The 14,548-nt window shown below is 39.3% G+C and overlaps 3 protein-coding genes and 1 pseudogene across 4 annotated transcripts; 2 read left to right on the forward strand and 2 right to left on the reverse strand.

The window, feature by feature from the left end:
• The first annotated feature begins 11 nt into the window (after positions 1-11).
• On the forward strand, positions 12-3,371 carry LOC104766385 (proline-rich receptor-like protein kinase PERK1). Its single transcript, XM_087500598.1, has 8 exons — positions 12-1,001; positions 1,186-1,725; positions 1,814-1,900; positions 1,990-2,060; positions 2,142-2,218; positions 2,326-2,473; positions 2,573-2,734; positions 2,919-3,371. Exons 1-8 carry the CDS (start codon positions 449-451, stop codon positions 3,231-3,233), a joined length of 1,953 nt encoding a protein of 650 aa, XP_087356724.1. The 5' UTR covers positions 12-448; the 3' UTR covers positions 3,234-3,371.
• Positions 3,372-3,635: 264 nt separating this feature from the next.
• On the forward strand, positions 3,636-6,713 carry LOC104766387 (uncharacterized; annotated as a pseudogene). Its single transcript, XR_015590552.1, has 10 exons — positions 3,636-3,966; positions 4,042-4,236; positions 4,306-4,390; positions 4,484-4,559; positions 4,641-4,817; positions 4,903-5,005; positions 5,104-5,213; positions 5,315-5,572; positions 5,657-6,382; positions 6,473-6,713. The product of XR_015590552.1 is annotated as an uncharacterized LOC104766387 (transcript).
• On the reverse strand, positions 6,585-8,795 carry LOC104766386 (uncharacterized). Its single transcript, XM_087500600.1, has 3 exons — positions 8,421-8,795; positions 7,307-7,416; positions 6,585-7,151 (listed from the first exon to the last, which is right to left on the reverse strand). Exons 1-3 carry the CDS (start codon positions 8,571-8,573, stop codon positions 6,740-6,742), a joined length of 675 nt encoding a protein of 224 aa, XP_087356726.1. The 5' UTR covers positions 8,574-8,795; the 3' UTR covers positions 6,585-6,739.
• A 2,240-nt stretch (positions 8,796-11,035) lies between these two features.
• LOC147920553 (uncharacterized) lies at positions 11,036-12,851 on the reverse strand. Its single transcript, XM_087501133.1, has 3 exons — positions 12,824-12,851; positions 12,463-12,752; positions 11,036-11,497 (listed from the first exon to the last, which is right to left on the reverse strand). Exons 1-3 carry the CDS (start codon positions 12,849-12,851, stop codon positions 11,198-11,200), a joined length of 618 nt encoding a protein of 205 aa, XP_087357259.1. The 3' UTR covers positions 11,036-11,197.
• Positions 12,852-14,548: the final 1,697 nt, after the last annotated feature.

Raw genomic sequence — 14,548 nt, forward strand, 5'->3', positions numbered from 1 at the left:
CAACTCGATCCAGACACTTCAAAATTAAGCAAAATAAAATTACCTATTGGAAAGAAAAAAAAGTTTTTCTAATGACTGAATGTAATTTGGAAAAGAAGTATTTTCTCTTTGGTCAAAAATAATAAATTCTAAATTGTCGTACATTCAAATAATTAAAAAAACATACCAAAACTAAATTTTGACGCGGATATGTTTTTTTTTTTTGGTAATGAGAAGAAAGAAGAAGTAACGCGGATGAGTCGTGTTTTTTGATGGAACACAAAAACATAACTCCATTGTCCAAAACTCTAAACTCTCTCTTCTAGTCTCGGTGGCACCAGATCACTACCTCTCTCTCTCTCTCTCTTCTTTTTCACATTCTCTTCTTTTTCACATTCTCTTCTTCTTCTTCTTCTTCTTTCTCGTGAAAGAAAGATTCTTTATTGATTTGATTAGATCGAAGCAAAAAATGTCCTCAGCGCCGTCTCCAGGCACATCTCCACCGTCTCCTCCCACAAACTCAACAACCACCACTCCTCCTCCAGCTTTATCTCCACCTCCAACCACAACTCCTCCTTCTTCTCCTCCTCCTTCTCCTACGCCGCCATCTACTAACTCAACCTCTCCTCCTCCTTCTTCTCCTTTACCTCCTTCTCCTGGATCTTCAACTCCTCCTCTTCCCCAGCCTTCTCCCCCCGCTCCCATCACTCCATCTCCTCCTTCTCCCAACACACCTGGATCAACCACTCGAAGCCCTCCATCTCCACCAACCAATCCTTCAGGACCTACTCCTCGAACTCCATCTAACAACAACCCATCATCAGGCTCTTCCCACTCGCCGTCGTCTGATTCCTCCGATGGTTTATCAACAGGAGTGGTGGTCGGAATCGCCATTGGTGGAGTTGTTGCGCTTGTTGTACTGACTCTGATTTGCCTTCTCTGTAAGAAGAAACGAAGAAGACGATACGATGATGAAGCTGCTTACTACGTTCCTCCTCCACCTGCTCCTCCTGGTCCCAAAGGTAGCAAAAAACGCAAAAGATCTCATTTTTACGAAATTAAAAATCCAATCTTTAACTTATAGTTCTTCCTCATCTCTATGATTATGTTCAATTCCGATACTAATTTCGCAAATCTGAGATTAGTTTTGTAGAAAAGATCCAAACTTGCTACGAATTTACAGAGATTTTGATGTTTGTTTATCAGCTGGAGGACCTTACGGTGGACAGCAGCAGTATTGGCAACAACAGAACGCGTCACGGCCGTCAGATAACCACGTAGTGTCGTCATTGCCACCACCTAAGCTTCCTTCTCCACCACGACAACAACCTCCTCCGCCTCCACCACCACCAGCATTCATGAGCAGCAGCGGCGGCTCTGACTATTCGGATCTTCCGGTGCTTCCTCCACCATCTCCAGGGCTAGTGTTAGGCTTTTCCAAAAGCACTTTCACTTATGAGGAGCTGTCAAGAGCTACTAATGGCTTCTCTGAGGCTAATTTGTTAGGACAAGGCGGGTTCGGGTACGTGCACAAAGGTATATTGCCTAGTGGGAAAGAAGTTGCTGTGAAACAGTTGAAGGCTGGGAGTGGTCAGGGAGAGAGAGAGTTTCAAGCTGAGGTTGAGATCATTAGCAGAGTTCACCACAGGCATTTGGTTTCTCTTATTGGTTATTGCATGGCTGGTGCTCAGAGATTACTTGTCTATGAGTTTGTTCCTAACAACAATCTTGAGTTTCACCTTCATGGTTAGAACAAAAACTCAACTCTTTCTTGTGGTTTTTAGTACATTGCTTTGTTGTTTTTCAATTAGTGATGAATTGAATTTTGTTATAGAGAAAGGAAGGCCTACGATGGAATGGAGCACTAGATTAAAGATTGCTCTTGGATCTGCTAAAGGACTCTCATATCTTCATGAAGATTGTAAGTCTAGAAACTTATAAAATTATGTACAGATGTTTGATAAATACAGTCTTTGTTTGTTTATGATGTAAATGTATATATATATGCAGGCAATCCCAAAATCATTCACCGTGATATTAAGGCGGCAAATATACTTATGGATTTCAAGTTTGAAGCTAAGGTGTGACATCATCTTTATTCAATATGTTTGTGTGGTGTTTATGTAATTTTGTGTCACTGAAGAAGCTCTTCTATATTTCAGGTTGCTGACTTTGGTCTTGCTAAGATTGCTTCTGATACAAACACTCATGTATCTACACGTGTGATGGGAACCTTTGGGTAAAGATCATCTTGAATCTACTAAATATGTACATTTATGCAGTTGCACAATGTATGTGATCCTTATCATTGTACAAGTTCTGACACTTTTGGTTTTGGGATTTTAGGTATTTGGCTCCAGAATATGCTGCAAGCGGAAAGCTCACAGAGAAGTCTGACGTCTTCTCATTTGGCGTTGTACTTTTGGAGCTTATAACCGGGAGGCGCCCTGTTGATGCAAAAAATGTCTATGTAGATGACAGCTTAGTTGACTGGGTACTTACTATCACTACATATAATCTAAACTTCTGACTTATTTTACAATTTTAACTGTGGAATGAAGCAAAAAGCTATGTGTGATTGATGGTGGAACAGGCACGACCATTGCTTAACCGAGCATCTGAGGAAGGAGATTTTGAGGGTTTGGCTGATCCAAAGATGGGTAATGAGTATGACAAAGAGGAGATGGCTCGCATGGTTGCTTGTGCTGCAGCTTGTGTCCGCCATTCAGGTCGCCGTAGACCTCGCATGAGCCAGGTAACTTAAAACGTTTGGTTTGGTTTCCATTATATTTATATATAGCCTAGCCATAGTACCTAGACAACACCGGTTGAATAAAAGCTGACTAGTTCACATTAGTTTCTTTTGTTGTCTCTTTTGCTAAATATAGTCATTCAACATGTTAAATAATGCTAATGGAGTGAGTGACTTTGCTGAGCAGATAGTACGCGCCTTAGAAGGAAACGTATCACTGTCTGATCTGAACGAAGGGATGAGACCAGGTCACAGCAACGTCTACAGTTCATATGGAGGAAGCACTGACTATGACACGAGCCAATACAACGATGACATGAAGAAGTTTAGGAAAATGGCACTTGGAACTCAAGACTACGGCACAACGGGAGAGTACAGTAATCCAACAAGTGACTACGGTCTGTACCCATCAGGCTCGAGCAGTGAAGGTCAAGCCACAAGAGAAATGGAGATGGGGAAGATCAAAAGACCTGGTCAAGGTTATAGTGGACCTTCTCTTTAAGAGGGGAGGACATTTGCAGGGTTTTTTTTTTTTTTTGGATTCTTTTTTTACTATTAACTGTAAAGATTTGAGGAAATTGCCTTACTACTCTTCTCTAATTGATCTACACTACGATGATATGATACATCTTTTTTTTTCTTTGGTTTCTTCTTTAGATGTTTGTGAGATCTTGATTCTTGATTTTTATATTATTCTTTCATTCTTTTTTTTTTTTTTTCGTATCTTGGTTTTGAGTTGAAATGTTGAATATGTGATTTGATTTCTTATTCTTCTAATTATACAAGTACAACCATTTCAATCATGTACTGCTAAAAATATGATTAAGTCTAACTAAATCACAAGATTACAAATTTAATAGGGCCAAAAAAAAAAAGACTTTAGTGATTATTTAGCAAATTAAAAAAGGCAAATTTTGAAAGTGAATAAAACACAACTCGGGAGTGACACAACTCGGTGAGTTCGCTCGTTCGTATCATGGCGCGAGGTCTAGCTCTATGCTCCAATGGAAGAAAGCCTTCGACTTTACTCTCGAACTCTGTTGCTAGGGTTTCATTATCCTTTTCTACTAAAACCCTTTTCACTTATTCGTATCCGTTTCAATCCCGCCACCCAAAATTCTCCCGATTGTTCTGTAAACACACATGTGTTCCCGAGACGGTGGATGAAACGAGGTATACGGAGCTTTTCAATAGAAGAATGGCCATGGCAGGACTTAAACCTCACCACCGAATTGGTAAATTATTAATCTTTTTCAATAGTTCCTTCAATTCAATTGGTTAATGTTTTGACAATTTTGTGTGTGTTTCAGCTTTGGGAGTTTCAGGTGGTCCTGATAGTATGGCGCTTTGTGTTCTAGCTGCTAAATGGAAAACTGAAGGATTAGGTTGTGTTAATAAGTCAGATGGTTTCATTGATGGACTTGTTGCTGTAGTTGTGGATCATGGATTAAGACAAGAGAGCAAAGATGAGGCTCAACTTGTGTGTTCCAGAGTTTCTGAAATGGGTAAGTATGAACATTAGATGTCACCTCTTTTTTTGAGTCTGTTTTAGTAACTTGGTGGAGAATTTATAGGAATCAGATGTGAGATTGCAAGTTGTGATTGGGTTGATGGTAGACCAAAGCTTGGTCACTTGCAAGAAGCAGCTCGTGAAATGAGGTTTTACAATGTTTTTTTTTTTTTTTTTTTTTTTCCATTGATTTGTATCATCACATGTGAAACTTGGTGTTTATTTGATTTCCCTCTTTGTAGGTATCAAATGATTTCGAATGTTTGCTTTCGACAACAGATTGAGGTCTTGCTTATAGCTCATCATGCAGATGACCAGGTAAATGGCTCTTTGAGACTTTAGACAAGGAAAGGTGTCATATTGAGATGTTCATGAAGTGTTGTCTGAAGTTGGATGCAGGCTGAGTTATTCATTCTCAGGTTATCTCGTAGTAGCGGTGTACTTGGGCTTGCGGGGACAGCGTTTGCTTCAGAGATTTTCTCCCAAAATCTGCAGTTAGATGCAAAACATATGAAGAACCGATCTATTTTCTTAGTGCGTCCGCTGCTGGATTTGTGGAAGGAAGACATGTATAAGGTTCTCTTGAAACTAGAAACTCAATCTCGTTTATAGCTCTATGGTTGTTGTCAGTTGTCACTAACTCTATAATGTTTACTAGCAGATATGTCAATGGGGTAGACAAGATTGGGTTGAGGATCCGACTAACCGTAGTCAGTTGTTTGTTCGGAATAGGATTCGAACATCAATAGGAAATCTACAATCGGGCAAGTCTATCAAAACATCAAACCGGACTTGTTCTCTAAAACTTGATGGTGATGTGTGAGACTAATTGACTAATATAAGTTATTGTTTTTCTTTTCAGGTAACTTCAAATCAGAGCTGCAAGCAGTCATTTCTGAATGTAGGAGAACACGTTCATTTGTCGATAAAGTTTGTACAGACTTAATCAATCAGACTGTAACAGTGACAGATGTAAGAGCCTTGTGCAGTTTAAGCTTAAAGCTCATATGGATAGTCGGTTTCTGACTTGCTAAGAGGGAAAGTCATCTCTGTTTTGATGTTGCTATTGGCAGAAAGGGTATGCTATTCTTGATCTAGAGAAACTAAATCCTTCTGGAGTTAAAGACATTAGCCTCTCGAAGTATCTGGCTGCGGTCCTGCAGGTGGTTACATCTTGAGTTTTTTCCTTTGGTAAATTTATCATCTCCTTTGAGTATTTTCTTGACTCTTCTTTGCTTTTGAAACTCCAGTTTATCTCTCAACGGCAAAGACCAATCAGAGGAAACACTTCAAAGTTGCTTTTGAATTACATCCGTGCAATTCCAAGCAGGGTAATCATTTTTCATGTTGTTCTGCTCCTCTAGATTTTATTCTGTACCATTTTAAGTGACATTTGCTTCATTTGGGGTACTCAGACATCTCTAACAGCTGCTGGTTGAAACCTTAGTCCGGCTCCAGGGTCGAAGGGTATAAAAGTTATAGTCTCCTGTTCTGCTGACTGTCCTTTACCGTCGAAGACAGAACTCTTGAACGTTTGCTTCAATGAAACTCAGAAAAATCCGACATCTGATGACCTTGGAAAAATTATATCAGAAGCAAAATCTATTTCAGACCATGCGGCCCCAAGCAGATTGTTTGAAGTTCAGTTTTTGGATGTTGCATCTGAATCCGTATTGAGTAAAGCCAGAGAGCTTAGTCTTCTCAGTGAATCAACCTATACAACCATCGGTCTACTGCAGAGGGATGAAACCAGTAGGTTCATAACTAAAACAGAAGAGAAATCAGTGGATGAACCAGACCATGGAACCAACATTGCATCTTCCACGGATAAAGTACATCTTCGGCCAGGGCAAAATCTCTACTTCATGAACCGGTTTCTCATCAGATGGAACTTGAGTGACCACCAATGTGATGAAGCAGGCTGCGGAAAGTGTCCGGTGAGGACAGCTACATCAGTGGAGGTTCGGCACATGGTTGAATCCGACTGGCTATATCTAGCAGAGCTTTCAAGATGCTCGAACACAAATCATTCTACGTCATTCTCACAAAAAGCTCTCAGGTCCTTAAAGTTTATCCCAGCCGCTGCAAGGAGAAGCCTACCTGTCTTGGTCAGTCACTGTGGATTACTCCTTGGCGTTCCTGTATGTGAAATTTCCATCTTTAAACCATTTTTTTAGTCAGATTTAACAATTCCAAAACCATAGATTGATTATTTCCTGTGTGCTTTTCAGGCTATTGGTTTCAGTTATTGTTCATGCCTTGAGGCGTCTGCAGTGTTTCTACCAAGAGTACCACTCGGAGGCGGTCATAGCTCATTTCTTTAGCCATATCCTGTTGCATTCATTCGATTCTAATAGACATTTATTCACTTGTACCAAATTCTTGTGAAACGAAATAATATTTGATCAAGAATCTGTATCCTAGGCAACTTTCGATATTGAAAATCGCCAATTACACTCGTTTTTGTTTTCATTCAGAGTTTTTGACTGGGAAAATGATCATACTCCGCCGTGGCCACCTCGTTCTTTCAGTGGTTGAAATGAAGTAAACCATTGTTTCCAAGCTGCATCCTTCTGTTGCTCGACCCATGAGAGAAAAGCACTGTCTACTAGGCAAAAGATATTGACGTAAAGCAACTGGTATTGCACGGGAACATATCTGAAGTTTGCAATCTGAAGAAGCGGCCATGCTCCGCCTTCAAGAGCTAGAGCTGGAAGAAAATCCCTCTTGAGTCCTTCTTTCACTTCAGCTGTGTTCTTGCCTGTGGCGTATCCCATGTACGTGAAGAACACCAGTAGATCTATAGGCCCAAAGATAAGACCATCCATTGCAACTTTGGCAGCTACAAAACGTGTTGACTTTGGCACATATCGAAGCTTCAGTTTTATGAATTTATCCAGGCCTTCGTACCTGTGCAATCGAATATAGAACAATATCAGGTTTATCAATCTATCTACAAACCACTCTTTCTCAGTATCTGATTCGGTGTCGTTGGATTAGGTGAGACACAGCATAGGCTATACAAAAGCTACAACTAAATGATCTGAGATCAAAAGAAAACAAACCAGAAGTGGCCAACAGGTCCGACGAAACCAAACCCAAACATGCTCGTGATAGCTACTCGCTTCCAGTTGACCTTGAATTCTGCATTTGTGTCACCATCTTTATTTGTTTCCTGTTAATATTGAACACTGTTTTAGTGCTGGAGCAAAGGTAGGTCAATAGAGTCCCGAGATATAGCCAAAAACTAAGCAATATATATTGGCAAACCTTAAATAGATATCATCTTTCAAAATGGGAAACAGATTTCTACATACCATGCACCTCTAAAGGAAAACGAATATCAAGGTATAAGCCAGAAAACATCTCAAAGTACCAAATGACTCTGAGCTTAGTTAGTGGTTTCTTGAATTCTAAAGGTTGTTTCGCAGCATAAGGTGTCACAGCTATAAAACATCTCATGATTCCATAGAAGGTAAGCAATAGGCTAAAGTTGCTAATCAAGAAATAAATACATTACAGCATGAACATCTGTACCAATGTACCAAAATAGTGAGTGATAATACAATGTACAAAATCACATTGGCTCCACGATTATCTTTTAAGTATACCTATCACCATAAAATCCCTCTTTTGAGCTGTTTCAAGCTTTGAAAAAAGAAAACTGAAGCTGTAGTGCCCACAATCTTCTGGCCTAAGCACTAAAACGTCTCTGATTGTTGGACAAAGCCATTAGGTTAACAGTAACACAATCATGGGATCTCAGAAAACAAGTAAATGCAAGTTTCTAATCGTCAACCAACAAATGAATCCAAGTGCTGTTATACGAATGACCTAATCCTTGAAAGATGTAAAGCAAGAAAGCTCCAAAAATAGCATCAAGGTCTAAGGACGAGCTGCTTCAATCAATACATTTGATTCAAACACTAACCGATTCAGTGAAATGTCCCAAATACACTGATTGCACAGGAATCAAATCAATCTATACGAAACATCATGAAACCCAGAGATATCGAGATGTAGATTCACGAACCTAAACTAATTTCAGCAAAATCAACACCAAAAAAAACACGAAACAGTTATAAGAATCGGAAGAGAATCCCCAATTTGAAAGAAACTAAAATCGAAGGTCAGAGGGAGAGAGGGAGAGAGAGAGGGAGATCGGGAGAAATGACTAACGGTGAGACGAAGAAGACGAGTTTTGGCAGTGGAGTGAGTGATGTATTGAGCGATGACATCGCCGAATCCCCAAAGAAATCCAGAACTGATGACCTGAGTTTTCACTGGATGAACCGTCAAGCATCGCTGGTACCATCTCCAAAGCTTCAACATAATGTACCAGTCGCCGTATTTTCCGTCGCCGTCGCCGTCGCCGTCGCCGCGATAAAGAGAGGGAGAACCAGCCGTGTAAAGGTGAAGGGCGAATTTGATTGGTTAAGAGGAAAGAGGTTGACACAGCGCTTAGACCATCCACAATGGTGTGGGACTTTTTTTGGTCCCCCACATTTAATACTAATATTTTGAGGGTTTCTTATTTTTAGTAGGAGCATTGGTGTGTATTTGGGTTTGGTCCCCCAAATAAAATAATATTATTTTGAAAGTTTAAAGATTAATTATTTAAAGAAAGAAAATACAAAAACATACAATTTAGAAATTAATAACATTAAAAATATAACATAAAAACATCAAAACCAAAACAAACATTTTATTCAACTCATAGAAATTTTAAAATCAAACTTCATTATCCGGAAGATGTCCAAAGTTTGTCCAAATATGCTCAATCAAATCATGTTTTAGTTGATCATGAGCTTGTTTATCCCGAAGTCTTGTTTGACGAGTAATCGTACTGCTGATATTTGAACCCACACCGGCGGCACCAACGGTAAATGTTTGATCCACATGTTCTCCGTGTTGAAATTCAGAAATAATGTTTCGGTAACTGTATGTATGTCGTTCGTCTTCGACAATCATATTATGGAGTATTATGCATGATCTTATTACATTTGCCATTTTGTTTTTATCCCATAAACGAGACGGATTTTTAATAACGGCGAATCTAGCTTGCAAGACTCCAAAGGCACGCTCAACATCTTTCCTAACAGCTTCTTGTTTTTTAGAAAAGAGAGATTTTTTCCTACCTTGTGGAAGTCGGATTGATTGAATAAAAGTTGCCCAATTTGGATAAATACCATCAGTGAGATAGTACGCCAAGTTGTACTCCCTTCCGTTGACAACAAAGTTGACTTCCGGAGCTTGACCGGTTATTATGTCATCAAAAACATTAGATCGATCAAGAATATTAAGATCGTTCATAGTACCTGGAGCTCCAAAAAAGGCATGCCATATCCAGAGGTCATACGAAGCTACTGCTTCCAACACAATTGTAGGTTTTCCGGTTGACCGTGAATACATGCCTTTCCAAGCCGTGGGACAATTCTTCCACCCCCAATGCATACAGTCAATGCTACCAATCATCCCGGGAAATCCACGCTGTTCATTCTGAAAGAGTAGTCTTTGTAGATCCTCCTGTGTAGGACGTCTTAAGTATTCATCTCCAAACACTTGGATGATGCCGGCGGTAAATTCGTGCAAACATTCTCGAGCTGTCGAAGCACCAATTCGGACATACTCGTCAACACTGTCAGACGAAGTACCATATGCCAATTGACGAATTGCTGCAGTACATTTTTGTATAGGTGAAAGACCAGCACGTCCGGTTGCATCCTGGCTTTGGCGGAAATATTGGATTTCGGTAGAGAGACGTTGCACAATTCGCATGAACAGTGGCTTGTGCATGCGAAACCGTTGCCGGAATAAATATTCTGGATATGTGGGAGTGTCACTAAAATAATCATTCCAAAGATTATTGTGGCCTTCTTCCCGGTTTCGCTCGATAAAAATCCTTTCTTGTGGCTGGTTTGGTTCGGGGATATTTTGGGAGACATCATAAATATTTTCTAAATAAGCATCAAAATGATCACTATCATCTGCTTGGTAGTGATAGTGATCATCATCTCCATGGTAATGATAATGGTTTGAAGATGATCCCATTTCAAGAGAAAGGAAAAGAAATGAAGAAATGACTTTGTATTAAAGAGAGAAGAAGAGAATGGAAGTTAAAGGAAGAGAGCGAGAGTATTTTGTTGCTTTGATCTTATTTGATGAAATGAGTTGCTACTTTGGTTATGAAGAAAGGAAGATAAAGAAATGACTTGTGTTGTTGGTTTGGTCGTGTTTGGTGTGAGTTATCATATATATAGTGGAGTTCCAGTTTGTAACCCGTGAGAGACCAAAACAAAAGAACATACATGATTACACCAACAACAAGTACCCGTGACAGAGACCAACACGTCCGTAGTCAAAATACATGTAATACCCGTGAGAGACCAAAACAAAACAACATACATGATAAGAAAACAACAAGTACCCGTGTAAATCATTACACCAACATGAACAAAATACATGTGAAAATGATGATTACACCTACAACCAGCAAATCAGTAAATTTTCTTAACTTATTTTCCTTACATATCTCATTAACTACATTCTCCAACCTTACCAGACTCTGCTTCATCCATACGAATCAATGCATCTAGCTCTCTATCCGCAGTGTCCTCTGAGTACTTATCAGCCAGATCAGATGAAGAAGGCTGGGAATAGCTATAGTCGTGGCCCATGTCTTACGTAACCTGAAGATAAACAAGAAGAAGCAGATTAGACTTAGTACAACAATACACAATCTGATTAAGTTAGTTTATACAATAGCCGAGTTACTAGAAATTACAATAGCCGAGTACTAAAATAGACTTATATTAATTTAGATTGAAACAAGAAATACACAACTGAGCAAGAAATACTTAAACAGGAAATACAAATCAAACAACCAGGGAATACAAATCAAATACATAAGCCGAGTACTAAGCAAGAAAAACAAACAACAAACACATTCTATAATATCAGAAATACTGGGACACTATCTTGTTCATGATGATTTCTTCACTCGCACTCAAGGGTTCTTTTTTGGCTAGGAGAGTGTCTAGGATGGCCAGCTTCTGTAGTTTCTCCTTTTCAGCTAATTCCTCTTTCTTGACATCCCACATGCTCTTATACTCAGCAAGAGTCTTCACGTTTGTGGACTGAGCATTGTTCCTCTTCGCCTTGGCAGCCTTGATCCCTTCTGGCCTCTTCTCAGACTCCTCAACACTGCAGCTTGATGACTGCGAACCTTCACCAGCTTGTTTCCTCTTTGTTGCAGGCTGAGCTGGGGTCGTGTTAATAGTGTTAAGGGATAGAAATTTCTGCTCAAACCTTAAACGAAACCAACAATGTTCAAGGTTGAATCTCTTGTTATGGGCAGCGAAGTAGATATCATGTGCATTCTTCATGATATCATTTTCAGAATGACCAGAGCTGTTCTGTCTCTCCGCAGCTGCGAATGCGGCACAGAACTTGTTAGTATGGTCATTTATCTTGTGCCAACGCTGCTTGCAATGTGTCACCAGCACAATGCTACCAATTTATTACAAGTAAACATTACAACTACCAAATGAGAAACCTAAAAAAAAACACAACCATACGAATCAATGCGAGACATCATACGAATGACATTGTTAAAAAAATTTATCCAAAAATCATACGAATGACAATGACTATCTTAATCAACCAAAAGTTGTATCAAAATCAATGTCAAAAACATTTTACCAACCATACCAATGACACAACAATCACCAAATTGAAAACCTTGATAAAAAAAAATTTAACCTATCTCAATGTTAAAAAAATAGACCGAGACACAAAGATGATGATCCTTTAACATTTAAGAAAAAAAAACCAAAGTTTAACGATACTCAATGTTTTAAAAAAATTTTGACCAAGACACAAACATGTTTATAAGATCAACAACTACAGCAAAGGACAAACGACACAGACACAACTCGATCTTCACACAGAGACATAACGATCCATCGAACAAATGAAAAAAACAAAAAAAACACCAAAGAAACATAACCTAAATCATTTACCCTAATTCAATATCCCTAAATCAATAACCCTAATTCAATAACCCCAATTAATTAACCCTAATTGAATAACCCTAATTCAATTACCCTAATTCGCAAACCCTAATTATCTAACCCTAATTCGATAATCCCAAATCCCTAACCCTAATTCGATAATCGGCGCCAATCAAGGTTAAATCTCATGTAGTGGGAAGAAGACTAACCTTATTTAGACGGATATCATCGGGAGAGAAGCTCGAACCGCCGGACAAGCTTCGGGTGACAGGGACAGATCGCTTCGGGAGAGAAGATCGAACCGCTGGACGTCTTAGGTATTGAAGATCGGACCGGCTTCGGATGCGACAGAAGATCGGCTTCGTTAATCTGGCAAGATTTTCCGGTGAAAAGAACAGAACGTCGTGGAGGATCGAATCGCCTTCGTGGTCGCCGTCAAGAGGGAGAAGAAAGAACTCGGGATGATTTTGTCTCCCGAATACATTTTTTTTAGACCTAGCTTATTCGAGAACAAATCACACGGCTACACGTGGCGAAGAGGACGGTAAAAAAACGTCCCCAAATAAGAACCGTTTTTCAGATATTGGGCTTTTTTCATTTAAATTTAAATCCAATAAATATTGGGGACGGGCCAAATCCACGCCATTGTGGATGGTCTTAGACCATCCACAATGGTGTGGGACTTTTTTTGGTCCCCCACATTTAATACTAATATTTTGAGGGTTTCTTATTTTTAGTAGGAGCATTGGTGTGTATTTGGGTTTGGTCCCCCAAATAAAATAATATTATTTTGAAAGTTTAAAGATTAATTATTTAAAGAAAGAAAATACAAAAACATACAATTTAGAAATTAATAACATTAAAAATATAACATAAAAACATCAAAACCAAAACAAACATTTTATTCAACTCATAGAAATTTTAAAATCAAACTTCATTATCCGGAAGATGTCCAAAGTTTGTCCAAATATGCTCAATCAAATCATGTTTTAGTTGATCATGAGCTTGTTTATCCCGAAGTCTTGTTTGACGAGTAATCGTACTGCTGATATTTGAACCCACACCGGCGGCACCAACGGTAAATGTTTGATCCACATGTTCTCCGTGTTGAAATTCAGAAATAATGTTTCGGTAACTGTATGTATGTCGTTCGTCTTCGACAATCATATTATGGAGTATTATGCATGATCTTATTACATTTGCCATTTTGTTTTTATCCCATAAACGAGACGGATTTTTAATAACGGCGAATCTAGCTTGCAAGACTCCAAAGGCACGCTCAACATCTTTCCTAACAGCTTCTTGTTTTTTAGAAAAGAGAGATTTTTTCCTACCTTGTGGAAGTCGGATTGATTGAATAAAAGTTGCCCAATTTGGATAAATACCATCAGTGAGATAGTACGCCAAGTTGTACTCCCTTCCGTTGACAACAAAGTTGACTTCCGGAGCTTGACCGGTTATTATGTCATCAAAAACATTAGATCGATCAAGAATATTAAGATCGTTCATAGTACCTGGAGCTCCAAAAAAGGCATGCCATATCCAGAGGTCATACGAAGCTACTGCTTCCAACACAATTGTAGGTTTTCCGGTTGACCGTGAATACATGCCTTTCCAAGCCGTGGGACAATTCTTCCACCCCCAATGCATACAGTCAATGCTACCAATCATCCCGGGAAATCCACGCTGTTCATTCTGAAAGAGTAGTCTTTGTAGATCCTCCTGTGTAGGACGTCTTAAGTATTCATCTCCAAACACTTGGATGATGCCGGCGGTAAATTCGTGCAAACATTCTCGAGCTGTCGAAGCACCAATTCGGACATACTCGTCAACACTGTCAGACGAAGTACCATATGCCAATTGACGAATTGCTGCAGTACATTTTTGTATAGGTGAAAGACCAGCACGTCCGGTTGCATCCTGGCTTTGGCGGAAATATTGGATTTCGGTAGAGAGACGTTGCACAATTCGCATGAACAGTGGCTTGTGCATGCGAAACCGTTGCCGGAATAAATATTCTGGATATGTGGGAGTGTCACTAAAATAATCATTCCAAAGATTATTGTGGCCTTCTTCCCGGTTTCGCTCGATAAAAATCCTTTCTTGTGGCTGGTTTGGTTCGGGGATATTTTGGGAGACATCATAAATATTTTCTAAATAAGCATCAAAATGATCACTATCATCTGCTTGGTAGTGATAGTGATCATCATCTCCATGGTAATGATAATGGTTTGAAGATGATCCCATTTCAAGAGAAAGGAAAAGAAATGAAGAAATGACTTTGTATTAAAGAGA

The sequence above is a fragment of the Camelina sativa genome, chromosome 19 (assembly GCF_030686135.1).
Source record: "Camelina sativa cultivar CO46 ecotype springtype chromosome 19, ASM3068613v1".
NCBI classification, from domain to species: domain Eukaryota; kingdom Viridiplantae; phylum Streptophyta; class Magnoliopsida; order Brassicales; family Brassicaceae; genus Camelina; species Camelina sativa.

Bases quoted from the DNA above. Each gene is read 5' to 3' on its own strand.
- LOC104766386 (XM_087500600.1), bottom strand. From the start codon at position 8,573: ATGTTGAAGCTTTGGAGATGGTACCAGCGATGCTTGACGGTTCATCCA. The intron at 7,417-8,420 runs GTTAGTCATTTC...CAATATTAACAG, and splicing joins CTCGTCTTCTTCGTCTCACC to GAAACAAATAAAGATGGTGA. The intron at 7,152-7,306 runs GTTTGTTTTCTT...TCGATTGCACAG, and splicing joins GGACCTGTTGGCCACTTCTG to GTACGAAGGCCTGGATAAAT.
- LOC104766385 (XM_087500598.1), top strand. From the start codon at position 449: ATGTCCTCAGCGCCGTCTCCAGGCACATCTCCACCGTCTCCTCCCACA. The intron at 2,061-2,141 runs GTGTGACATCAT...TCTATATTTCAG, and splicing joins ATTTCAAGTTTGAAGCTAAG to GTTGCTGACTTTGGTCTTGC. The intron at 2,735-2,918 runs GTAACTTAAAAC...TTTGCTGAGCAG, and splicing joins GTAGACCTCGCATGAGCCAG to ATAGTACGCGCCTTAGAAGG.
- LOC147920553 (XM_087501133.1), bottom strand. From the start codon at position 12,851: ATGAAAAAAGCCCAATATCTGAAAAACG. The intron at 12,753-12,823 runs GTTCTTATTTGG...TTCTCGAATAAG, and splicing joins AGCCCAATATCTGAAAAACG to CTAGGTCTAAAAAAAATGTA. The intron at 11,498-12,462 runs GTTAGTCTTCTT...ACCCCAGCTCAG, and splicing joins ATGATATCCGTCTAAATAAG to CCTGCAACAAAGAGGAAACA.